Genomic DNA, 25,195 nt, shown 5'->3' with positions numbered 1-25,195 from the left:
TTTAATATGTGCATTGAATGACATATCCTGATCAAAAATGACTCCAAGATTTCTCACAGTATTACTAGAGGTCAGGGTAATGCCATCCAGAGTAAGGATCTGGTTAGACACCATGTTTCTAAGATTTGTGGGGCCAAGTACAATAACTTCAGTTTTATCTGAGTTTAAAAGCAGGAAATTAGAGGTCATCCATGTCTTTATGTCTGTAAGACAATCCTGCAGTTTAGCTAATTGGTGTGTGTCCTCTGGCTTCATGGATAGATAAAGCTGAGTATCATCTGCGTAACAATGAAAATTTAAGCAATGCTGTCTAATAATACTGCCTAAGGGAAGCATGTATAAAGTGAATAAAATCGGTCCTAGCACAGAACCTTGTGGAACTCCATAATTAATCTTAAAATTGTAATCTATTAGATCAATATGATTCAAACCACTGCAGTGCAGTGCCTTTAATACCTATGGCATGCTCTAATCTCTGTAATAAAATTTTATGGTCAACAGTATCAAAAGCAGCACTGAGGTCTAACAGAACAAGCACAGAGATGAGTCCACTGTCTGAGGCCATAAGAATATCATTTGTAACCTTCACTAATGCTGTTTCTGTACTATGATGAATTCTAAACCCTGACTGAAACTCTTCAAATAGACCATTCCTCTGCAGATGATCAGTTAGCTGTTTTACAACTACCCTTTCAAGAATTTTTGAGAGAAAAGGAAGGTTGGAGATTGGCCTATAATTAGCTAAGATAGCTGGGTCAAGTGATGGCTTTTTAAGTAATGGTTTAATTACTGCCACCTTAAAAGCCTGTGGTACATAGCCAACTAATAAAGACAGATTGATCATATTTAAGATCGAAGCATTAATTAATGGTAGGGCTTCCTTGAGCAGCCTGGTAGGAATGGGGTCTAATAGACATGTTGATGGTTTGGAGGAAGTAACTAATGAAAATAACTCAGACAGAACAATCGGAGAAAAAGAATCAACCAAATACCGGCATCACTGAAAGCAGCCAAAGAGAACGATATGTCTTTGGGATGGTTATGAGTAATTTTTTTTCTAATAGTTAAAATTTTATTAGCAAAGAAAGTCATGAAGTCATTACTAGTTAAAGTTAAAGGAATACTCGGCTCAATAGAGCTCTGACTCTTTGTCAGCCTGGCTACAGTGCTGAAAAGAAACCTGGGGTTGTTCTTATTTTCTTCAATTAGTGATGAGTAGTAAGATGTCCTAGCTTTACAGAGGGCTTTTTTATAGAGCAACAGACTCTTTTTCCAGGTTAAGTGAAGATCTTCTAAATTAGTGAGATGCCATTTCCTCTCCAACTTACGGGTTATCTGCTTTAAGCTGCGAGTTTGTGAGTTATACCACGGAGTCAGGCACTTCTGATTTAAGGCTCTCTTTTTCAGAGGAGCTACAGCATCCAAAGGTGTCCTCAATGAGGATATAAAACTATTGACGAGATAATCTATCTCACTCACAGAGTTTAGGTAGCTACTCTGCCCTGTGTTGGTATATGGCATTGGAGAACATAAAGAAGGAATCATATCCTTAAACCTAGTTACAGCGCTTTCTGAAAGACTTCTACTGTAATGAAACTTATTCCCCACTACTGGGTAGTCCATCCGAGTAAATGTAAATGTTATTAAGAAATGATCAGACAGAAGGGGGTTTTCAGGGAATACTGTTAAGTCTTTAATTTCCATACCATAAGTCAGAACAAGATCTAAGGTATGATTAAAGTGGTGGGTGGACTCATTTACATCGAGAGCTTTGCCCCCCTGCTCAGCTCTCTCTTCACCACGACTGTCCGTTGCAGCGATCGTATCACTGCAGATGCTGCACCAATCCGTCTGTCAATCTCATGCTCCATCCATCACTCACTTGTGAACAAGACCCCGAGATACTTAAACTCCTCCACTTGAGGCAAGGACACTCCACCGACCTGAAGAGGGCAAGGCACCTTTTTCCGGGCGAGAACCATGGCCTCAGATTTGGAGGTGCTGATTTTCATTCTGGACCCTTCACCAGGCCCGGTGTCAGAAAAAAAATATTAAGGGGGCGATGAGTTTATCACAGGGGGCTGGGTCGCCCGCCCCCCCCCCCCCCAAAAAAAAGTGCGCACCGGAGGGGACGTGTCTCTAAGTGTGCGTAATGAATTGGGTGCGCTCCTAGAAAGCTTGTGTATTTAGGCTACACCGTTGTAAGAGACTGACTGAGTAAGAGTAAAGAGTGATGACTATTTTTTAATTATTATTTGAACGTATAGACCCTCGGTCAAGTGATCTCCTGCATACCACAAAACCAAACCAACAACTGAAGGTCCTGATTTGACGAAGCCAACAGAACCACATCATCCGCAAACAGCAGAGACGAGATTCTGTGGTTCCCAAACCAGACCCCTCCTACACCCTGGCTGCGCCTAGAAATTCTGTCCATAAAAATAATGAACAGAACCGGTGACCAAGGGCTGCCCTTTGTCACCAATCAAATATTTTTGACCAACAAGACCAACACTGCACATCTCCCCGAGTCGGCAGATATCATGATGTCACTGGACACTTTCAGTAGCCCAGTTTCTGTGGAATGGTGTTTACAGACACTTTCAGTAGCCCAGTTTCTGTGGAATGGTGTTTACAGTGTTTTTAAAAAGGACTCAAAACCTACCTTTTTACTCTGGCCTTTAGCTAAATAACTGCTGCTGTTTTATCGTTCTTATTTTGATTTTATTGTTACTGTTTTATTGCTTTTACATTGATTTATAGTCTTCTGTGTTCTTCTGTTTTATACTGTAGCACTTTGGGATTTGGTGTCAAATGTAAAGTGCATTACAAATAAAATGTATTATTATTATTATTATTATTATTATTACAGAACCCTGATTGAAATGTGTCGTAGATATTGTGTGACTCTAGGAATGATGCAAGTTGTGCAGAGACCACTTTTTCCAACATTTTGGCCAAGAAGGGAAGTTTACATATTGGCCTAAAGTTCTTAAGTTCTGACTGGTCCAGGTTTAGTTTCTTAAGTTTTGGTTCTACAACTACATGTTTGAAGGTGTTAGGAAACACACCAGAGGAGAGCGACAAGTTAAACATTTTGGTCACCCATGGTCCAACTGTGTCAGAGATATCCACAAACAGTTTAAATGGCAATATAGCTGCAGAACCAGAGGAGGGTTTCATTTTGGCCACCAGTGCTGAGATGTCTTCAAAACACACAGGATTAAAGGAGGACCAAACATGCAAGGGAGGTTCAGCATGGCACACAGCTATGGTCACTCAGATGGACATTCTCTGCACGCACATTTCCAACATGGAGGCCAAGCGAAAACACCAGGTGCAGAGTTTGAACTTTGCTGTGGGTGGGGCCTAACACATGGTGCTTGAAATGAAAAGATTCAGTCATAGATAAAAGTTCAACTGCTGGGCTGGATGCGCCATCATCAACGTGCAGAAATCTTCAAGAATTCAGACTTTTTCCAGTTTTATTATAAATGATAAAAAGTCATTAAAATCATTTGGAGGAGCCAGCTTTGATCATTAGGGACTCAAAAGAGGAGAAATGGTCAGTGGTCATCATTCTGCATGTGTATCTATCCTGGTACACAACAGCAAGACCACCCCCGCAGCAACAGGGGAGGGACCAACCAAGGACTGGGGCATCCAGCAGGGCACAGCTCATTCACATGAATGAACTCCCTACATCTCCGTCAGAAACACTGTGTCAAGTTTTCTCTGGTGAACAGCTCGTTAAGAGAGAAGGATTTATTTGTAACAGAGCTAGCATTCAACATGATGTTGACGTCGATGTGCTCATGTCAGCTGCGCACAGTGGGATTGACCGCAACCACCTCCCGCAGTCACATGACATCCAGCTGTACCGGCGGTCGTGGGTCAGCTGTTTGTGCATCGATGTAAACACGGAAATCCAGGATGATCCCGATGACCTGGCGACTTAGCCCAATGGCCAGGAGTGCAGGTCCGGATTAATCGGGAGCGGCGGTACGGAGTGTTTCCCAACACATCCCGCTGGAGAGCGACCGGGCACAGCCACCTGGAGCTTCGGTTCGGCCGAGAGGAGCCACTGGCAGTCGCTGTGGCTCTCTTGATCTTAACCTGAACACCAGACCTGTAGCCTCTGCTCCTCTTCTTTGATTACCTGAAACTCGAAGCAGCAACATGTATTCTGGGGAGGTGGGTGCGCACAAGCGGCGGTGGAAGTGCTTGTTTGTAACTGTCCCAGTCACTAAGGCTGACACAATAACCTAAGTTTGAATAAAAACAACAAAAAGTCGGCAAAGGAGCAGCAGCGAGGCCACACACAGGCACCATGTCTCTGTCCTAAAAAAGAGGTCAAATGCAGATTATTATTTTCAAGGTGCCTTTCTTCTCCCTCTTACTTTGAAGGTGCCTCTGCTCACTCTCTTACTTTGAAGGGTGCCTCTGTACTCTCTCTCTTACTTTGAAGGCTGCCTCTGCTCACTCTCTTACTTTGAAAGTGCCTCTGTTCTCTCTTACTTTGAAAGCGCATCTGTTTTCTCTCTCTTACTTTGAAGGCGCCTCTGTTCTCTCTCTTACTTTGAAGGCGCCTCTGTTCTCTCTCTTTTTGAAGGCACCTTTGTTCGCTCTCTTACTTTGAAGGCGTCTCTGTTCTCGCTTTTTTTTTGAAGGTGCCTCTGTTCTCTCTTTTTTGAAGTCGTCTCTGTTCCGTCTCTTACTTTGAAGGAGCCTCTGCTCTCTTATTTTGAAGGCTCCTCTGTCCTCTCTCTTACTTTGAAGTCGTCTCTGTTCCGTCTCTTACTTTGAAGGCGCCTCTGTTCTCTCTCTCTTTGAAGGCGCCTCTGTTCGCTCTCTTATTTTGAAGGCGCCTCTGTTCTCCCTCTTATTTTGAAGGCGCCTTTGTTCGCTCTCTTATTTTGAAGTCGTCTCTGTTCCGTCTCTTACTTTGAAGGCGCCTCTGTTCGCTCTCTTATTTTGAAGGCGCCTCTTTTCCCTCTCTTACTTTGAAGGCGCCTCTGTTTCCGGCCCTTAGCTTAGCTTGCTAGCTGTGAGCAGCAGCGTTCGTGTCTGTGACTCTTTGGTTCTTTTGTTGTTTTGTGACGGAGTTTGTTTTAGAAAAAGTTGGTGTCGTTGTGTGAAAATGTCTAAAGTCCAAATGCTGAGAGCGTTGGTGAAGCAGCGACTAACTGCGGCTGCTGAAGAGATATTTGGGCTGTTTGAAAGAACCATAGCAGAGTACGAGGAGGAACTTTGTCGTTCCAAAGAGGAGAACCACCGACAGCGACACCTGCTGGACGCCGTCTTTAACCCTGAAGGTTTGTTCCGTCCAACCACATTATCTTACGTGTTGAGCGTCTACCAAGGGGGCGGGTTTACAAACCGACGTCACCTCAATAATAAACGCTCATGTTGCCCCAAAATAAAATATAAAAACAACTTGTCCTTATAAAACGTGACACAGTTGATGTTTTGTTGCTTGAATATAAGTAAATTAATTTCTGATTTTAAAACAAAATTCTTGCTCTTGGCTTGGTTGTTCTTAAAGGGTGTTGTTAACCCCCAAAATGTGAATCAGCTGCATATCGTGACTTCTAATCCAATTACATTTTTTCCGCAAATCTGATTGGTTAACCGTGTGAGATTTCAGACCATAAAATATCGCGTAAACAGTGGCAAAATATTAAAACTGTTTTGCATTTAATGTTATTCCGCGCCCTGTCCGTCAAAATTGTATGTCTGCAGCCCTGCAAACCCTTCTCCTAACGTTCATCTCATGGCGCTTCACACTCTCACGAGCGCCACTAGCTTAACTTATGGCAAGATAAAAGTGGACTGTCTCGTTTTGGTCGAATCTCTATACAGTTTTTGTATATTCTGTGTTCGTACGTGCACGTGGTCGACGTGCTTGATGAATTCCTGCGCAAAAAGTAGTTCCCAGATAATTGTGATATTTGGCACAAGAACTCGTGTGTTTTTTGTGCCTAAATGATCGTAAGTCAATACTCACACTCATCCAGCAGCATCATCCTCAGTTCCCAAACACTTATTGAGTGTTGTTAGAAGGAAAGGTGATGTAACACCAGGCCCGGATCCAGACCGGTTTGGACCGATGATTTTTTATGTATCATTCATCATCGGTTAAAAAAAAACTCTCAAATAGTGCCGAACGTGTCCCCGTGGTGAACACAGCTTTTGATTTGATCCCACAATGCACCACGCAGGTGTACACAGGAAAATTAAAACCGGATCAAACAAACATAGCGTCAGTCGAGTCGATGATCATGGCATCCAGGAAGAAAGTTGTGCAAGGAAAATTGGGCACTATTTGTTTACTTTAAGACTCAATAAAATGTTGTTCAATTTCAATTTAATCAGCTTATAAAGCGCCAAATCACAACAAAATCTGTCTCAAGGCACCTCACATGGAACAGTTCAACATAAAAAATAAAAAAAAATAAAAATTAAAAAAAATTCAAATACATAATTAAAAACAAAAGTAAAAGAATAAAACAGATAAAAAAAAATAACTATTCATAAGAAAGAGAATAAAAATAGGCTTTAAGTCTTGACTTAAAAATGTCCACGGACTCCAACTGTCTCATGGTCGCAGGAAGACCGTTCCACAGAGCAGGTGCACGATAAGAAAAAGCTGAATAAAAGAATGAAGATTATTGAATAACAAGACGTGTACGATTTTTATTTTATCACTGGGCAAAAATGCTTCTGTCAGATTTTCACTCTGGATCCAGCCCTGAACACAGAGGTAAACATATCACTGTCCCAGCTTTTTTGAAACATGTTGCAGGCATCCATTTCAAAATGAGTAAATATTTGTACAAAAACAATAAAGTTGATCAGTTTGAACATTAAATATCTTGTCTTTGTGGTGTATTCAATTGAATATAGGTTGAAGAGGATTTGCAAATCATTGGATTCTGTTCTTATTTACATTTTACACAACATCCCAACTTCATTGGAATTGGGGTTGTGTGTGTGTGTGTGTGTGTGTGTGTGTGTGTGTGTGTGTGTGTATATATATATATATATATATATATATATATATATATATATATATATATATAATCAGTTTAAGTAGTTTATGGATTTCAGTTTACGGATCAATTACTTCAGGAAATCTTGATCGAAACCCTTTCACCGCAAAAAAAAAACAAAAAAAAAAACAAATAATTTATTTATTGGTAGTGGGGGGTTCACTACAGCCGGTAAGGCAGGAGGCAGAGCAGCTCTTGCTTCTGGTGTCAAGTGCTCGGTACCGCGAATTAGTGAATTTTATTGCTCATTCTATTAATTATTTTGATTAAAAAAATCACTAAAATTCCATTTTTGCACATTTTTCCAAACTGAGTGCTGTAGTATAACCAGCAGGACCCCACTGATGTGTGCTGTGAATTTTGTGTCATTCCACCTTTATAATAATGAGGCAATTGGAAATGTAAAAAATGAAAAATTCTTCAAAATTTTTCTCAGTGATATTTTTCCAAACGGAGTGCTGTAGTATAACCAGCAGAACCCCACTGATGTGTGCTGTGAATTTGGTGACACCACACCTGAATTTATTGAATATTTTTCTGGTGTCCTTTTCATTTTTGCACTTTGTAGATGGTCCCTACACTTCTGTTTCCCAGCCGCCTGCTCCTTCAGCTCAGTTTCGAGCTCAGAGGACAGCTCATATGAATAAAAATAAGGTTGTAGCTTGTTGTTTACCTTCCTGAGGTTAGAAACTAGTGTTTGTTTTTCTACAACGTTTCTCTTAAAAGTGCTTGAACCGTGAACTTCAAATCTGTGAATATCTTTCTAATGTTACCAGAGTCTCCAGTGTAGGATTCTGTCCTCCCTGAGTTAGACACCTACATTACTGTTTGACAGGTGGACCGTCCCAGTCAGACTCCCCGCTTGACACTGTCCCTGGTGCAGAGTCACGCCCAGCGGGGCCAGGTGCTTGACACCAGAAACGAGAGCTGCTCAGGGCTCACCTCCCCACCTCATCAGCTGGAGTGACCCCGCCCCTCCCAGAAAAGAAAAAAACATTTTTGCGGTGATAGGGTTTGTGATCAAGATTTCCTGAATTAATTGATCTGTAAACTGAAATCAGAAACTACTTAAACTGAAAAATATATATATAATATGAATGATATTGATGTTTTGTGAGACCTGCGTTCACATTTTGGGAGATATTTTTTCAATATTCACGTTTTGCAATTAACAGTTTGCAGATAATTCACGATTTGCAGGTGAATCATGTTTTGGGGTTAACAGAGCCATGTGGTGACAAACTAGTTTTTTTTTTATGCACTTTTTCCATTTTATTGTGTCTGACATCCCCACAACCCGATCCCAGATAAGTGGTTGAAGATGAGTGAGAGTGTTTTAAGATTAAATGTGTCCAAAGTCCCTCAATTCTGAGTCTTATTGCAGACATTTATTGAAGAATTTGTGCACTTTATTCTGTTCATTCATTCATTCATTTTTTGCTGCATTTTTTGCTGCTTATCCTGGCCTGGGTTGCGGTAACTTTTCTCAGGGGATCCTGAAGCCAGCTAGGGAATATAATCTCTTCAACATGTCCTGGGTCTTCCCCCAGGACCTCATCCCAGCTGGACGTGGTCAAAGGCCTCCCTTGGGAGACCACCAAGGGGCATCCTCACCAGATGCCCAAATCACCTCAGCTGGCTCCTTCCAGTGTGAAGAAGCAGCAGCTCTACTTTCAGTCTCTCCTGGGTAATTGAGCTTCTCGCCTTGTCCTGATATGACCAAAGTAGGAGTCGTGTCTGCATTCTTGGCATTACATCAGATACAACATCCTGGTGGGTGTTGGACTCTGCCAGGGCTGCCCCCTGGCACTAATCCTGTCTGTGATTTTTTTTTTTGCACAGGATTTTAAGGTGCAGTCAGGGACCAGATGGTGTCCAGTCTGATGAGCTCAGAGTTTCATCTCTGCTTTTTGTGGATGATGTGGTTCTGTTGGATTCATCAAGCAGTTGCCTCCTATGTCCCTGAGCAGGTTTGAGTCCAAATGCAAAGCGAATGGGATGAGAATCAGCTCCTCCAAATCTGAGACCGCGATCCTCTGTTGGAAAACAGTGGACTGTCCCCTCTGGGTCAGGGGACAGTTACTGCCCCAAGTGGAGGAGATTAAGTATCTCAGAGTCTTGAGTGGGTGTAAGTTGGAGTGTAAGATCGATAGACAGATTTGGGGGTGTCTGATGTTTTATGGAAGCTGTACTGGACTGTTGTGGTGAAAAAGGAGTTGAACCCGAAGGTGAGACTCTAAGTTTACCAGTCGGTTTACGCTCCTATCCTCAACTGCAGTCATGAACTTTGGGTAATGACCGAAAGAATAAGATCACAGATACAAGTGGGGGAAATTAGATTCCTCCGTCGGGTATCTGGGGGCAATTTATTTTAATTTAAATGACTGTTTGAACCATGTGATTAGTATTCCCCCCCACAGCTCGGGGTTTTTCCAGGTTTTTTGACAAAGTACAAACATTGAACGTGTATTGTCATTTCAAAATGTTTTTCTGCAATATTTCACCAGTTTTATTTTTTGATATTATGATATTTGAATAATTACTGATGATAAAGAATGTCAATTATTAAAAAAAAAAGAAGAAGAAAAGTTGTTTCTGAGGAATACACAGTCACAGTTGATTCTTGAAAATGGTTTGTGTCCATCTACATTCCATCATTCGGATGTGGCATCATCATGGACGTTTGATGCATCTGTGATGCTCTAATGTTTAACTCTCACAGTCTGAATGCAGGTCAGTGCTGATTTACTGACGGGTGGGACAGTGTATTTTTACTGAATGGGTTTTCCACAGTTTTTGCTCTTCCAAGGTGAGCCATTAACCCTGAATTTGTTTTGTGGACAAATGTCTTTCATGTATGTCCAGGGGTTGTGGTTGTTTCCTTTCTTTCTTTTTTCCTTTTTTGCTGCAGAGAAGATGCTCATTCACACTGAGGTTCAAAAAATACATCAAGTCCAGACTTTGATCAAGTTTGACAGTCGCCCACAAATTGAACTGTTTTTATTTTGATGTATTTGTGTTTGTTTTCATGTCTCCTGCAGATGTGCAGCAGGTGGTTGTGAAAGAAACTGACCAGGTGGACTGGAGCTCCAGGCTGGACCCGGATGAACCCCAGAGCACACACATCAAGAAGGAACCTGGTCCACTCCAGATCAGGACGGGTGGGGATCTGCTACGCGGTCTGGAGGAGGTTGATTTCACCAACTTCACATTATCTCATGTCCCTGTAAAGAGTGAAGAGGATGAAGACAAACTTCATCCCTTGCAGCTCCCTCAAAGCCAAACTGAAGCAAACGGGGAGGCAGAGCCTCGAGACAGCAGTTCAGCTGAACACAAGAAAGATGACAGTGGAAACCCCGAACCAAATGCAGACTTGGATGCTAATGGTCATTTGCAACAAGTTACTAATATCATACTGTTTGACTTTTCTGACCCGGAGATGGAACACAGCGTTGATTTGAAAAATGTCAGTGAACCGCAGTCAGCTTTCAACTCCCAGAAACATGAAGTGTCTGTCAGTGACCAGCATAGTCCTGCTGGGGAGAAACCATTTCGCTGCTCTCACTGCAGTAAAAGATTTGGCCTAAAGGGCAGTCTGAGTGCACACATGATTACTCATACAGGAGAGAAACCATTTAGCTGCTCTGAGTGTGGGAAAAAATTTGGCCGCAAGTGTCATCTGAAGCACCACATGGTTTGTCACAGTGACCAAAAACCATTTCGCTGCTCAGAGTGCAGCAAAATGTTCAGATTCAAAAGCAACATGAAGAGACACATGAAGACCCACGCAGAAGAAAAACCAGTACGATGGCCAGTTTGTAGGTAAAGACATCATCATGAATCAATCACACTGCTGTGTTACTCAGAATCACCTTTGTCATTGCACAGCAAATCAGCACAACAAATATTTGCTTGTGCATCCTCGAAAACAATGCCCACCCTCACACATACGAGGGTACGCTGAAAAGGCTCACTATAATGCAGTTAATGCATTACTCCTTCATGGGGAGCCTTAGAACTTTTCAGCCTACCCTCGTACTTCAATAAATGTTAAGAACATCAGGAGATTGGGGGGTGGGGGGTGAGGCGAGCTCAGAGAACTGTAATTTGCACCATTCCAGTTAGACATTTATCTCACTAATCCCACACTGTCTTTGTCCCATATTGCACGTCCCATGCCACGCAATAATCATGCTGTCTAATCAGCATCTTGATCTGCCACACCTGACGGGGGGCATGGATTATCTCAGCAAAGGAGAAGTGCCCACTAACACAGATTTAGACAAATTTGTGAACAATATTTGAGAGAAACAGGTCTTTTGTGTATATAGAAAATGTTTTAGGTCTTTGAGTTCAGCTCATGAAAAATGTGAGCAAAAACAAAAGTGTTGCATTTACATTTTTGTTCTGTGTGTGTGTATATGTGTGTGTGCGCGCGTGCATATATAGGGTATCTCAAAAAAATGTACCCAGAAGTATTTTGACAGCACAGGAAAACCAATCAATATTCTCAGTCATTTTCTGCGTGACCATGTGGTCGAAGTATGTAATTTTTCTCCCCAATGCACAGTTTTTAGTTCAGTCTTTCCTTTTTGATGTTTTAACCCGTTATCTTTTACACCACATGATCAATCTAACCTCGTCTAAAGTTTCCTAAGAAACAAATCATCTGTCTCCAGTTTTCTGGAAAACCACCTAGCAAATTCAAGTTTCCTTGCCATTTGCTGGGGAGTTAGTTCACTCTGAGACTGAATTTTGTGTGGAAAGAGATGCAAGTCAGCACTTAGGATTTTTGTTCTCTGAATTAGGGTCAACTGAAGCATTTTTCCTGTACTTTAATGTCTTGCAGATCAAACTTTGGGGTTCGTGAAATGAGAAAAACACCGTTATTTCCCAGTAAAACCATTTCCTAGTATTCGTATTACAGAGTACTTTTGGGTACATTTTTTGAGACACCCTGTATCACCTTATCACTGTAGGGAGATTTTCCTAACCGCTGTCTCCAGTGTGCTTGCTCATGGGCTGGGTGTGGTTTATATCTTACCTGCACCTTCAGGTGACCTGTACTGTGATTTACTGTTTTACCTGTATATAAACTGAACTTGATCTTGTATTTCTGAGTGGTCTTTTATTTTGATGGTGTCTAAGTGCCTTTTTTTACTTTGAAGGTGTCTGTGTGTCGAAGACGTTCAACAGTAAAATATATCCTATAAATGAATTTCTGGAGCTATACATCCAGAAGGAGCTCGTTTTATATGAAGACTTTGACGGAGTTGCGCTGTTCGGCTCTGTCTGCGGGTGAGGGAGGGGGGCACTTCTGCACAAACAGCCTGGCTGAATTTTTAAAAACGACCTGAGAGCACGGCAGAGTTTGACGGCGCTGTCAGGTCGTTGTTCCACTGTCTGGGGAGAACTCGGTGTTATCATGTTTTCCGATTGTCCGCTGCGTGGAGTGTGGCAGGAAAAACCGAAGACGCTTTCTCGCGAGGTGCGAGAAGGATTTGAACGTTTTAAAGCAAGAAAAAAAAAATGCCACTTGTCCGGTCGGACAACGATTTAGAACTTTTACTTGTCCGATCACATTTTACACTTGTCCCGGACAATCGGACAGGCGTTAATGTCGATGGTAGGCCTTTGACAACATTAATAAAAAAAACTGTCGGTGCTGTTAGTTCTTTCTTTTTCTCTCCCTCTCTGCCCCTCACCTTGACAGCCTGAACCTCCCGTGCCATGCGAGGTCCGACTTGCAAATGTTGCATTTAACAAACGTCTTTGCGTTATTTAACGTAAAGTGCTCCCACACTTTTAAAGTCTTAACTTTCTTTCGTCTACTTGCATCTGCCATATTCTAACTGTGTAGTTCTACGAACAGTGTCTGATCTGCACTGGTCGCCGTCAGAAGCAGCTTCTGGCGCCATAATCGCACAACGCATCGATGACGCAATGTGTTGCCAACGCCTGTTGTAATCGATTTTATCGATTCGTTGTTGCAGCCCTAGTTGCAGCCTTATTTCATAATGGAGTGAATTCATTTTCCCCTCAAAATTCTACTCACAACACCCCATAATGACATGAAAAAGCGGTTTGTTTGTTTCTGCCAATTTATAAAAAACAAACCTAAGAAATCATATGTACATAAAGGTCCTGTCACACCCTGACCATTTAGCCTGCATATGCCACAGTCGAATGTATTAAAAACTCTGGCACACGCTGGCGTACGTCTAATAAATTAATGCAGCTGCCACACCTTGACGATTACCCAGCGTATGCTGACAGCCCTGTTTCCACCCAGTGGTTCTGGTCGGTACTGCACGGTTGGTGCAGGTCAGAAACAGAGTAATAAAACATTATTTTAATTATATTTTCATTTTTTTATCTTGGTGGACCATTTTCATTGTGTACAGAATGCTGATGAGTGGACTGACTGTGGGAAATGCTGCTGTGAATGAATGGAGCACTGTGACTCTTTAAACTTTTAAAGCGCCGAACGGCTGTTTTCAGGTCCACTGATCAGACCTGGTCAGGTCATCACAGAAATGCCAAATGTTTAAAAAGCACATTAATCAGGCGTGACCACACTTGATCAATCAGGCTGTCTGATGATCACACCACAGTGACAACACTTTAAAGAGTTACAGCACATTAACCAGGCGTGATCACCCTGATCGAACGTTCGTGTTGTCTGATGATCACACTGACAGCAACGACGCTTTAAAAGTTTAAATCATCACAGTGCTTCTGTGTGATCAGAGTGCGACACCAGCTGAGAAACGCACCTGCAGCAGAAAAACCACCAAGGGACTTGCTTTTAAACGCTACATTTCCAGCCACGAATTAAAGTATTTTCAGAAGTCATTTTCAAAAATCAGGAGCTTTATGTGGATTCATGTCCATCTGTGATTGGACTGAAATGAACAGGTCAGATTTACTCCGTGTGTGGATGAAACAGTCTGTCTGCATGAGGACCACAGCTTTCAGCCAATCAGTGGCCAGCATGAATGGACAGATTTAGACTTATGAATAAATGACAAGAAACGTGTGCCAACAATCACATAACTTACCTACAACTTATGTCCAGCATGTGCCAGATATATGAGTCATACGCTGGCATGCGTTGAAAATTTTTAGCATGCCCAAAACTTTTTGAGGAGCTCAGTTTATTAGGACGAACACCAGTTTGCTTCAGCTTGTTTCAACGTGCTTCAACATAGTCTTAACTTGTAAAAAAGTTACCCATAACTTATTGGACTTATGCCAGCATTTTTTAATACAGTTGGCATACGTTGGCTAAATCGTCAATGCGTGACAGAACCATAAGTATTCATAACCTTTGCTCAATACTTTGTTGATGCACGTTTGGCAGCAATTACAGTCTCAAGTCTTCTTGAACACGATGCCACAAGCTTGGTGCACCTATCTTTGGGCAGTTTGGTCCATTCCTCTTTGCAGCAGCTCTCAAGCTCCATCAGGTTGGATGGGGAGCGTCTGTGCACAGACATTTTCAGATCTCTCCAGAGATGTTCAATCAGATTCAGGTCTGGACTCTGGCTGGACCACTCAAGGACATTCACAGAGTTGTCCTGAAGACACTCCTTTATATCTTGGCTGTGTGTTTAGGATTATTGTCCTGCTGAAAGATGAACCGTCGCCCCAGTCTGAGGTCAAGAGCGCTCTGGAGCAGGTTTTCATCCAGGATGTCTCTGTACATTGCTGCATTCATCTTTCCCTCAATCCTGCTGCTGAAAAACATCCCCACAGCATGATGCTGTCACCACCATGCTTCCCTGTAGGGATGGTGCCTGGTTTCCTCCAAACATGACGCCAAAGAGTTCAATCTTTGTCTCATCAGACCAGAGAATTTTGTTTCTCCTGGTCTGAGAGTCCTTCAGGTGCCTTTTGTCAAACTCCAGGTGGACTGCCATGTGCCCTTTACTAAGGAGCGGCTTCCGTCTGGAGACTCTACCACACAGGCCTGATTGGTGGATTGCTGCAGAGATGGCTGTCCTTCTGGAAGGTTCTCCTCTCTCCACAGATGAATGCTGGAGCTCTGACAGAGTGACCATCGGGTTCTTGGTCACCTCCCTGACTAAAGTCCTTCTCTGATAAGTCAGTTTACATATTATATTGTGCATTCTTTGTTACTATTAATTATGGCACTTTTTCATGGCTGCTACTTCTGGAATCTGCTTATTTTTTTATTTTTCCATTCCTATGTATTGAGAAAAGTCTTCAGTAACTTAAATACAAAAAATGATGATAAAGTATTCTGATTAGTATGAAGATGTGTCGGTGTGTCTGAGTGGCCTTTTCTTAAAGTACCTCTGTGTGACCTTTTATTTTGAAGGCACCACTGAGTGAATTTTAGTTTGAAGGCTCTTTGCATTCTTTTATTTTTAGGAAGTTTCTGTGTGTCCGAGTGGCCAGTTATTTTGAAGGCACCGCTGAGTACAATTTTATTTTGAAGGTGCCTCAGAGTGCCCTTTTATTTTGAAGGCACTAATGTGAGGAATTTTACTTTGAAGGCATCTCTTCTCACTCTTACTTTGAAGGCACCTCTGTTCTCTCTCTTACTTCAAAGGCGCCTCTGTCCGCTCTCTTACTTTGAAGGTGCCTCTGTTCTCTCTTTTACTTTGAAGGCACCTCTGTCCGCTCTCTTACTTTGAAGGCGCCTCTGTCCTCTCTCTTACTTCAAAGGCACCTCTGTCCTCTCTCTTACTTCAAAGGCGCCTCTGTCCGCTCTCTTACTTTGAAGGTGCCTATATTCTCTCTTTTACTTTGAAGGTTCTTCTGTCCGCTCTCTTACTTTGAAGGCACCTCTGTTCTCTCTCTTATTTTGAAGGTGCCTCTGTCCTATCTCTTACTTTGAAGGCGCCTCTGTTCATATATATGCCAATAACTGCTGGTAATCTCGTTCACATAAAATCCTTAGAAGATTGCCTTGCATCATTGAGAAGCTGGATGTCCAGAAACTTCCTACTTTTAAACTCTGATAAGACTGAAATGATGGTTCTTGGTCCAGTGAGACATCGGCATCAATTTGACCAGTTAACACTCTGCCGAGGCTTGTGTGTCATACATCACACTGACAAAGTGAGGAACCTTCGGGTAATTTTGGATCCTACGTTGTCCTTTGACCTCCATATTAGAGTTATTACGAGGACTGCTTTCTTCCACCAGTGAAATATAGTGAAGATTCATCCCATCCTGTCTATGGCTGATGCTGAGACCCTGATCCATGTGTTTGTCTCTACGAGATTGGGCTACGGCAATGTTCTATTTTCTGATTTACTACAGTCTAGCATTAGGGCTCTCCAATTGGTTCAAAATGCTGCAGCCAGACTTCTGACATGAAGCAGAAAGTTTGACCACATTACACCCATTTTGGCGTCTCTTCACTGGCTTCCTGTCCCAGTGAGATCAGATTTTAAGGTTCTGCTACTAGTCTATAAAATTGTTCATGGACTGGCACCTCCCTACCTAGCTGACCTAATTAAACCCTACGTACCGGCCCGGCCGGGCGTTCTCAGGGTGCAGGACTACTTTGTGTCCCTAGGGTGAATAAAAAGTCTGCAGGTCATAGAGCTTTCACTTATCGTGCCCCTGTTCTGTGGAATGATCTCCCTGTGTCAATAAAACAGTCAGATTTTGTAGAAACTTTCAAGTCCAGACTTAAGACACAGTTATTTTCCCTTTCATATGGCTGGCATACTGGCATAGTATAGTTCTACGCTTTTTACTCTTTTAATTCATTTTATTAGGAAACGGAGCGTGCCGCGGCCTCAACTTTACCTAAATTCTGGGTCTGTTAGTGAAGTTTAGGGCTAGTGGCCGGCAGTCACCTTAGTATTTCTTCTGTTTTTCTTGTTGTTTAATGCTGACAAATTATACTGTATTTCTTGTCTTTCTGATGCCTGATTCTGTTTTTTCTCTCTGTTTAAGATGCAGCTCTATCCAGAGATGGGTGTGGTATTTGAGCTGGAGATTTGTGCTGGATGCATTAGGATTTCGTCAATGCATTCAGGACTCGGCACACATTAGTGGAAATACCCTGGATCTGGTTCTCACACGTGGTATTGCTGTCACGAATATTGACATCATGCCTTTTACATCAGTGGTCTGTGATCACTCACTTATTAAGTTTACAGTTTTGCTGCCGTGTTTAGTGGAACAACAACCTTATTTATCACTGCGGCGATGCATCAACTTCTCAACTAAGACTGAACTTGAAGCTAGACTGCCTGATGTCTTAGCTTCACATTTGGAAAATACCCAGTCAGTAGACAGTCTTGTGGACAGTTTCAACTCAGAGTTCAAAATTACACTTGACATGATTGCGCCACCTGTGTTAAAATCGCGTTCCCCAAAACACAGTCACCTTGGTTCAATGATTACCTGCGTGACCTCAAGCATAAAGCTAGAGGTCTAGAATGGAAATGGCGTAGGTCAAAATTAGAAGTATTCCTCCTTGCGTGGCGTGATGCTATCTTAGACTATAAGCATGCATTACTGGCTACAAAGCGGACTTATTACTCTGATTTGATCAACAAAAACAAGCATAACTCAAAGTTCTTGTTCGACACGGTGGCAACACTTTTCCATGGACAACCACCTGTAGTTCGCTCTCCTTTAACAGCACAAGATTTCCTGGATTACTTTGGGAATAAAATAGAAGACATCAGGTTAAACATATCCCAGCATGCCTTAACCCAGCCACTACACCCTGCTATTGAGGTGGGCGCAATTACTGACGTATTACCTAGATTTACAGAATTTGATAGTATCTCTCTAGGCGTGCTGACGAAACTCACATCAACAAAAAGCACAACCTGTTTATTTGATCCTATACCAACAAAACTGTTTAAGGACCTGTGGCCCACTCTTGGACCGACTGTGCTGGAAATTATTAATCTTTCTTTAACTTCTGGATCTGTTCCTAAATGTTTTAAATCTGCAGTGATTAAAACATTACTTAAGAAATCTAATCTTGACCCTAGTGTATTGAAAAACTATCGTCCGATATCAAATCTGTCATTTTGCTCTAAAAATATGGAAAAAGTGGTGTCACGGCAGCTCGTAGACTATCTTACTGAGAATAATCTCTTTGAGCCACTGCAGTCTGCTTTTAGAAAATATCATTCCAGAGACGGCTCTCACTAAAGTGGTGAATGATCTTCTGCTTGAAATGGATTCAGACACCACTACGATTCTTGTGCTGTTATATCTCAGTGCTGCATTTGATACCGTGGATCATCATATACTATTTCATAGGCTAGAAAATAATTTTGGGATTACTGGGAGTGCCCTTGCATGGCTGACATCATACATGACCAGTCGTTCTCACTGTGTTTTGTACAGTAACACTACCTCTAACCTTCGTGACATGAAATTTGGGGTTCCACAGGGTTCCGTCTTAGGCCCCCTGCTTTTCTCCCTTTCTATTGCAGCATTACTCAGTTATACATGCCCATAACTGCTGGTAATCTAATTCACATAAAATCCTTAGAAGATTGCCTTGCATCAGTGAGAAGCTGGACATCTAGAAATTTCCTACTTTTAAACTCTGATAAGACTGAAATGATGGTTCTTGGTCCAGTGAGACATCGGCATCGGCAATTTGACCAGTCAACGCTCAGCCTAGACTCGTGTGTCATACATCACACTGACAAAGTGAGGAAACTTGGGGTAATTTTTGATCCTACATTGTCCTTTGACCTTCACATTAGAGATATTACTAGGACTGCTTTCTTCCACCTGCGAAATATAGCGAAGATTCATCCCATCCTGTCTATGGCTGATGCTGAGACCCTGATCCATGTGTTTATCTCTTCTAGATTGGACTACTGCAATGTTCTATTATCTGGTTTACCGCAGTCTAACATTAGGGCTCTCCAATTGGTTCAAAATGCTGCAGCCAGACTTTTGGCACGAAGCAGAAAGTTTGACCACATTATACCCATTTTGGCGTCTCTTCACTGGCTTCCTGTCCCAGTGAGATCAGATGTTAAGGTTCTGCTACTAACCTATAAAATTATTCATGGACTGGCATCTCCCTACCGAGCTGACCTAATTAAACCTTACGTACCAGCCCAGGGTTTGCAGGAGCAGGACTACTTTGTATCCCTAAGGTGAATAAGAAGTCTGCGGGTCACAGAGCTTTCTCTTATCGTGCCCCTGTTCTGTGGAATGATCTCCCTGCGTCAATTAAACAGTCAGATTCTGTGGAGACTTTCAAGTCCAGACTTAAGACTCACTTATTTTCCCTTTCATATGGCTAGCATACTGGCATAGTATAGTTCTGAGCTTTTTCTTTTAATTAATTTTATTAGTAAACGGAGCGTGCCGCAGCCTCAACTTTACCTAAATTCTGGGTCTTTTAGTGAAGCTTAGGGCTAGTGGCCGGCGATCACCTTAGTATTCTGTTTTTCTTGTTGTTTAATGCTGACAAATTATACTGTATTTGTTGTCTTTCTGATGCCTGATTCTGTTTTTTTTCTCTCTGTTAAAGGTGCAGCGCTATCCAGAGATGGGTGTGGTATTTGTGCTGGAGACCTTCCTGTCTTGTGCACCAACAGCATTTCCTTTATATTCGTTTTGTGAGTCATTCTGTAATTTATGTTTGTATCATGGCCCAAGCAGAGGGTCACCCCTTTGAGTCTGGTCTGCTTGAGGTTTCTTTCTCAGAGGGAGTTTTTCCTTACCACTGTTGCTCTGGGGGTTAGTAAGGTTAGACCTTACTTGTGTGAAGCACTTTGAGGCAACTCTGTTGTGATTTGGTGCTATATAAATGAAAATAATTTAAAATTGAAATAGAAAATTTAAATTGTTCACTCTCTTAATTTGAAGGAGACTCTTTTGTCTCTCTTACTTTGAAGACGTCTCTGCTCTCTTTCTCTTATTTTGAAGGCTCCTCTGTCCGCTCTCTTACTTTGAAGGCGCCTCTGTCTGCTCTCTTATTTTGAAAGCACCTCTGTTCTTGCTCTTACTTTGAAGGCGCCTCTGTTCCCTCTCTTACTTTGAAGGCACCTCCGTTCTCTCTTATTTTGAAGGCACCTGTAGCATACCCCCCGTCGTGTTGAAGGACGAGACTTTACTGATGAATTAGCAGGTTTAATGGCAGTAAACCCTTAATTTCACCGTAAGAGCTGAGGGCACAAAAAAAACTGTGTAAGCTAACAAAAGCTAACATCCACACTCTTACAACCGTCTACTTGAAAAATCTTAGCAAGCGAAGTCAACAAATGTACATATTGGTAACACAAATATTCAAACTGTTTTCTTATTTACATATGAACGTACCTTGTTCCTCTAACAAGGGGCAGCTAAGAATTAAATACATTTTCATTTCGCTCCGTCACTTTTCTTTCACCGTCTCTTAATGCTGTCAAGCTAACTTGCGCCAACAGTTAAAAACAGGAAGTATTCTCTGCAAAATAAAAGCATTGAATCTCAAACAGGAAGTTAACCGTAGCTGATAGTAAATAAAGGCAATAAGCGCCAAATTAAAATACAAGCAAAGACATGAATGCACTTAGGGTTATTTACAGCGCCTGTGTTCTCTTTCTTACTTTGAAGGCCCCTCCGTTGTCTCTCTTATTTTGAAGGCACCTCCGTTCCCTCTCTTACTTTGAAGGAGCCTCCGTTCCCTCTCTTACTTTGAAGGCACCTCTGTTCTCTTTCTTACTTTGAAGGCGCCTCTGTTCTCTTATTTTGAAGGCGCCTCTGTTCCCTCTCTTACTTTGAAGGAGCCTCCGTTCTCTTATTTTGAAGGCGCCTCTGTTCTCTCTCTTACTTTGAAGGCGCCTCCGTTCTCTTATTTTGAAGGCGCCTCTCTTCTCTCTCTTACTTTGAAGGCGCCTCTGTCTGCTCTTATTTTGAAGGCACCGCTGTCCGCTCTCTAACTATGAAGGCGCCTCTGTTTCCGGCCCTTAGCTTAGCTTGCTAGCTGTGAGCAGCAGCGTTCGTGTCTGTGACTCTTTGGTTCTTTTGTTTTTTTGTGACGGAGTCGTTGTGTGAAAATGTCTAAAGTCCAAATGCTGAGAGCGTTGGTGAAGCAGCGACTAACTGCGGCTGCTGAAGAGATATTTGGGCTGTTTGAAAGAACCATAGCAGAGTACGAGGAGGAACTTTGTCGTTCCAAAGAGGAGAACCACCGACAGCGACACCTGCTGGACGCCGTCTTTAACCCCGAAGGTTTGTTTTATTTAATTCACTCCGTATTTTTTTTTTCTTTTCAGTTTTAAATATGCACCATTTTTCCTGATCGACTGTCGAAAATGACCGAAAAACTTTGTGTCGTCTGATTTCACAGACTGCCTTTGCTGTTGTCATGGATACCGCTGAACCTTGGATGGGTGTTTTGCTGGTTTGCGATTATATTCTCAAAACTGTCACAATACATTCGGGAAATCTATGATGGCAGTATTTATGATGATACAGAAAAAAAAAGGTAGTGGCTTTTTTGCCCGACCGGCATACTTACAGCTAACGATGTTTTGCCGGATCTAATTGGCTAAATCAAATGACGTCATCGGAACTAGAACCTGTGATGAAATCAGAACACCGGCAAAGTTGAACTGGACGGTATTTCACCGTACGCGGCTTGCGCTGTTTTGACAGGTGTCGTGCCAAAGTACTGATCCCCGTCAGAATCTGTATCCCCTGGCGCGGGAGCGCGCACTGACTCAATGCAGCGCTTTCAGACGTTCTGCAGCTCTTTGAACGATCTCCCGCTGCTCCCAGACAAAAATAACAGCATGTTGGTTGTTCAGTACATGACATAAAAAAATAAGTTTCATAATCTTTTGACGATGTTTAATGCATGCGTGTCTTTACGTCGATTACACGCACAGACACAGAAACGGTGTCCAACATAAAAAACCCGCTACGTTTATTTAAAACAAACAAACAAACAAACACGCTGTAAAGGGCCTTTCACACTGAATACGTCAGATGCGTCAAAAATCGGTCTAAAAAGCATTATTTTCAATGAGACGCGTTGCTTTTTAGGTGCGTCAGATGCGTCGTATCAAAAGCCGAGCTAAACCGACGCTTCTGACGGGAGCGCGCATTGCCGCTTGTTGGCAGGCTGACGCGGTCAAAGTTCAATCCAATCTTTTTTTTTTTTAAACAAAGGTACAAAACATAACAAAAGGTACAGGTGAACAATCTGACATATAGCATAGATAACAGACATCATCCCAAACTTAACAGAAGACATAATATACAGCACAAATCCGAGAGGTATGGAAGGTTTATTGTAAACCAAAGTTCTTTACCAAGTTTATTGTCTTTATGGCTTTTTTATTTGGTATATTATTTAGGGTTTTAAGGTAGATGTGAATTTCAATTATCCATAGTTTAAGAAGGGGCTTAGATTGGATAAATTTGGCTTTATGTATGTGATATTTGCCAAGTAATATGTATGTTTACTAGATATTGTATATTTTTATCTTTACATTCAAAGGAGGTTATTACGTTATGATTGGCTATTTTAATTCTGTGATTAGTTTTATTTTAAATAAGTAACTCCAGATTGAGCCAAATATCTCTTGTGAACTTACACTTATTAAACAGATGTGTTAATAACTCTTCTTCTATACCACAGAAACAGCATTTGGGTTCCACATCAGTAAAATTAGATCTAAGCAAGTTGGTCGGATAAATACGATGTAAAATTTTCCAATGTAATTCTCTAACTTTATTATAAATACAATATTGAAAGGGATGTAGCCATATATATTTCCAGTTTAAGTCACTGTATTGAGAGCTCCAATAAGATTTACAGTTGGGTATGTTCCTCTTAAAATTTTGAATTGTATTTCTAATATGTTTATTGCTACACTTTTGACTATTAAGTGGAATCCCATCAATCATTATTGAGCCTATAGTATACTGAGCTTCCTTTTTCACATGTGCCTTCATCAATTCTTTCGGTCCACTCGGAATGCTTTTCACAACATAGTTAAATTCTTTAGAGGTGATTGGATATTGGTGAGTTCTTAAAAACATTTCATATGTAAATATTTTACCTTGATTGTCAAATATATCTTGAAGAAACATGATTTTTCTCTCTATCCATTTAGGCATAAAAAGTGTTTGATTTCATGCAGTAATATTCTCATTATTCCAAATAATACATGTATGTGGTGAAAAATTGTGCTTGTAGCACAGTCTCCATGCTAAAAGGGCTTGTTGATAAAAAGCACACAATTTCAGCAGCAGTTTAGTGACATTGAAGTTGCATTGCAGTAAAAATGAGAGACCTCCAACCTTTTCAAAAATCTTACTGGGGATAAGATACCACAAAGAATCAGGGTTTCCAATGAATTTTATGATCCATTTGATCTTAATCGTACTATTTAAAACCTGAAAGTCTAAAAGCTCCAATCCCCCTGACTCCCTATGGTTGGTCAATATAGTTCGTTTCACTCCATGCTGTTTGTTCTTCCAAACAAAATTCGTGATTAACTTATTGATTTCGTCACAAACGGCTTGCTTATAACATTCAGAGACTGGGCAGGGTAGACAAATCTAGATATTCCTTCTGCTTTAGTTAAGAGTGATCTTCCCCAAATAGAGATATCTCTTTGAGTCCACATATTGAAAATGCTTTTAACTTTCTTCAGTTTAGGAGAGAAGTTAAGGTGCTGGCGCTTGTTACTATCCTTACAGATGTGAATTCCAAGATACCTGACTGCTTCCTTTACAGTTATATTATAATTGTTGTATCGTCACAGTCATACAAACATAGAATTTCACATTTAGACATATTTAGTTCCAAACCGGAAGCCTTTGAAAATTCTTTGATCTTCGATATCGCTCTCCCAACCTGAAGTTTGTCTTTTAAAAATATAGCAGTATCATCCGCTAGTTGAGTTATTTGGATTTCTTTATCAAAAATTTTAATTCCTTTGAATTCCTCATCATTTTTAATGTATATTGAAAGTAATTCGGCTGCTAATAGAAATAAATACGGGGAAAGTGGACACCCTTGTCGTACAGATCTTGTAATGGGGAACCTTGAAGTGGTGTTAGGATAGAGCATAACGCTACTATTAATATCTTTATAGAGTGTCTGAACAGTCATGAATTTTTAACCAAATCCGAATGCTTGTAAAGCTCTCAGTAAGAAGTGATGTTCTACGGTATCAAATGCTTTGTAAAAGTCTAAGAATAATATAAGCGCTTGTGAGTCAGTGAGTTCAGGGTAGTCCAATAAATCTAAGATTAATCTAATATTGGAGCTTATGTATCTATTGGTCATAAAACCTGTTTGCGTTTCACTAATTAGTTCATTTAGTCCATTTTTTAGGCAGTTGGCAAAGATTAAAGCAATAACTTTATAATCCACATTTAATAGGGTAATAGGTCTCCAGTTTTCTAGTTGCGAGATATCTTTTTCTGCTTTCGGAATCAAACATATAAGTCCTTGTTTCATAGTATTAGGCATTTCTTTTCTAAAGAGAGACTGTTTTAGAGTATTAAATAGAGGAACTTCAAGAATATCCCAAAAATGATGATAAAATTCTGCAATTAATCCGTCACTGCCAGGCGCTTTCCCTTTTTTTTTAAGATCTAACTGCTGTCAGCATTTCTAGCTTAGTAAGAGGTCTGTCGCATTGAGTTTTAAATTCTTCTGAAATATTTGGGATGAGCTCATGGATAGAGTAAATGAATGAGTCACAGACTTCAGGTTGGGTACGCGATGTATATATATTCTTGAAAAATGTTTCAACATGTCTAGTAATATCCCTTATATTTTGTACATCTTTACCATCAATTTTGATATTCGTAATATTATTTTTCTTTTGATTTCTTTTTTCTAAAGCAAAAAAATAGCTTGTATTTCATTCTCCCTGTTCTAGCCACTTGCATCTAGATCTTACGAAGGAAGGCACCTTTGGCCAAATCAACATACAAATTATCAATCTCTTCTTTCAATAATTTCATTTGTATTACTTTGTTCTCATCCAGAGTGGCTTTCTGCAATAATACATTCAGAGTTTCCAGTATCTCCTTTTCTTTAAACATCTTATTCTTTTTTATTTCTTTACCACGTTTCATGGCCAATTCTCTTGTTTTGAATTTGAAAAATTCCCATTTTTGTATACAGTTAAGATCTTCTTTATTAAAAATCTGCTTAG

The 25,195-nt window shown here is 41.1% G+C and overlaps 2 protein-coding genes across 2 annotated transcripts in view; both read left to right on the top strand.

Annotated features, from left to right (window-relative positions):
* Window positions 1-5,011: 5,011 nt before the first annotated feature.
* On the top strand, window positions 5,012-11,358 carry LOC117511355 (zinc finger protein 436-like). Its single transcript, XM_034171394.1, has 2 exons — window positions 5,012-5,315; window positions 10,094-11,358. Exons 1-2 carry the CDS (start codon window positions 5,141-5,143, stop codon window positions 10,876-10,878), a joined length of 960 nt encoding a protein of 319 aa, XP_034027285.1. The 5' UTR covers window positions 5,012-5,140; the 3' UTR covers window positions 10,879-11,358.
* A 7,033-nt stretch (window positions 11,359-18,391) lies between these two features.
* Window positions 18,392-25,195, top strand: part of LOC117511357 (zinc finger protein 23-like) — a 42,436-nt gene continuing 35,632 nt past the window's right edge. Inside the window, exons 1-3 of the mRNA XM_034171397.1 lie at window positions 18,392-18,396; window positions 18,454-18,459; window positions 21,055-21,242. Of these exons, the coding sequence (XP_034027288.1) occupies window positions 21,068-21,242 (175 nt within the window). The 5' untranslated portion in view covers window positions 18,392-18,396; window positions 18,454-18,459; window positions 21,055-21,067. The remainder of the gene's footprint in view (window positions 18,397-18,453; window positions 18,460-21,054; window positions 21,243-25,195) is intronic.

The sequence above is a fragment of the Thalassophryne amazonica genome, chromosome 5 (genome assembly GCF_902500255.1).
Source record: "Thalassophryne amazonica chromosome 5, fThaAma1.1, whole genome shotgun sequence".
In the NCBI taxonomy this organism is placed as follows: Eukaryota; Metazoa; Chordata; class Actinopteri; order Batrachoidiformes; family Batrachoididae; genus Thalassophryne; species Thalassophryne amazonica.
Note: the sequence above shows the minus strand (reverse complement) of the source record. Positions and strands in the feature narration are given on the sequence as shown.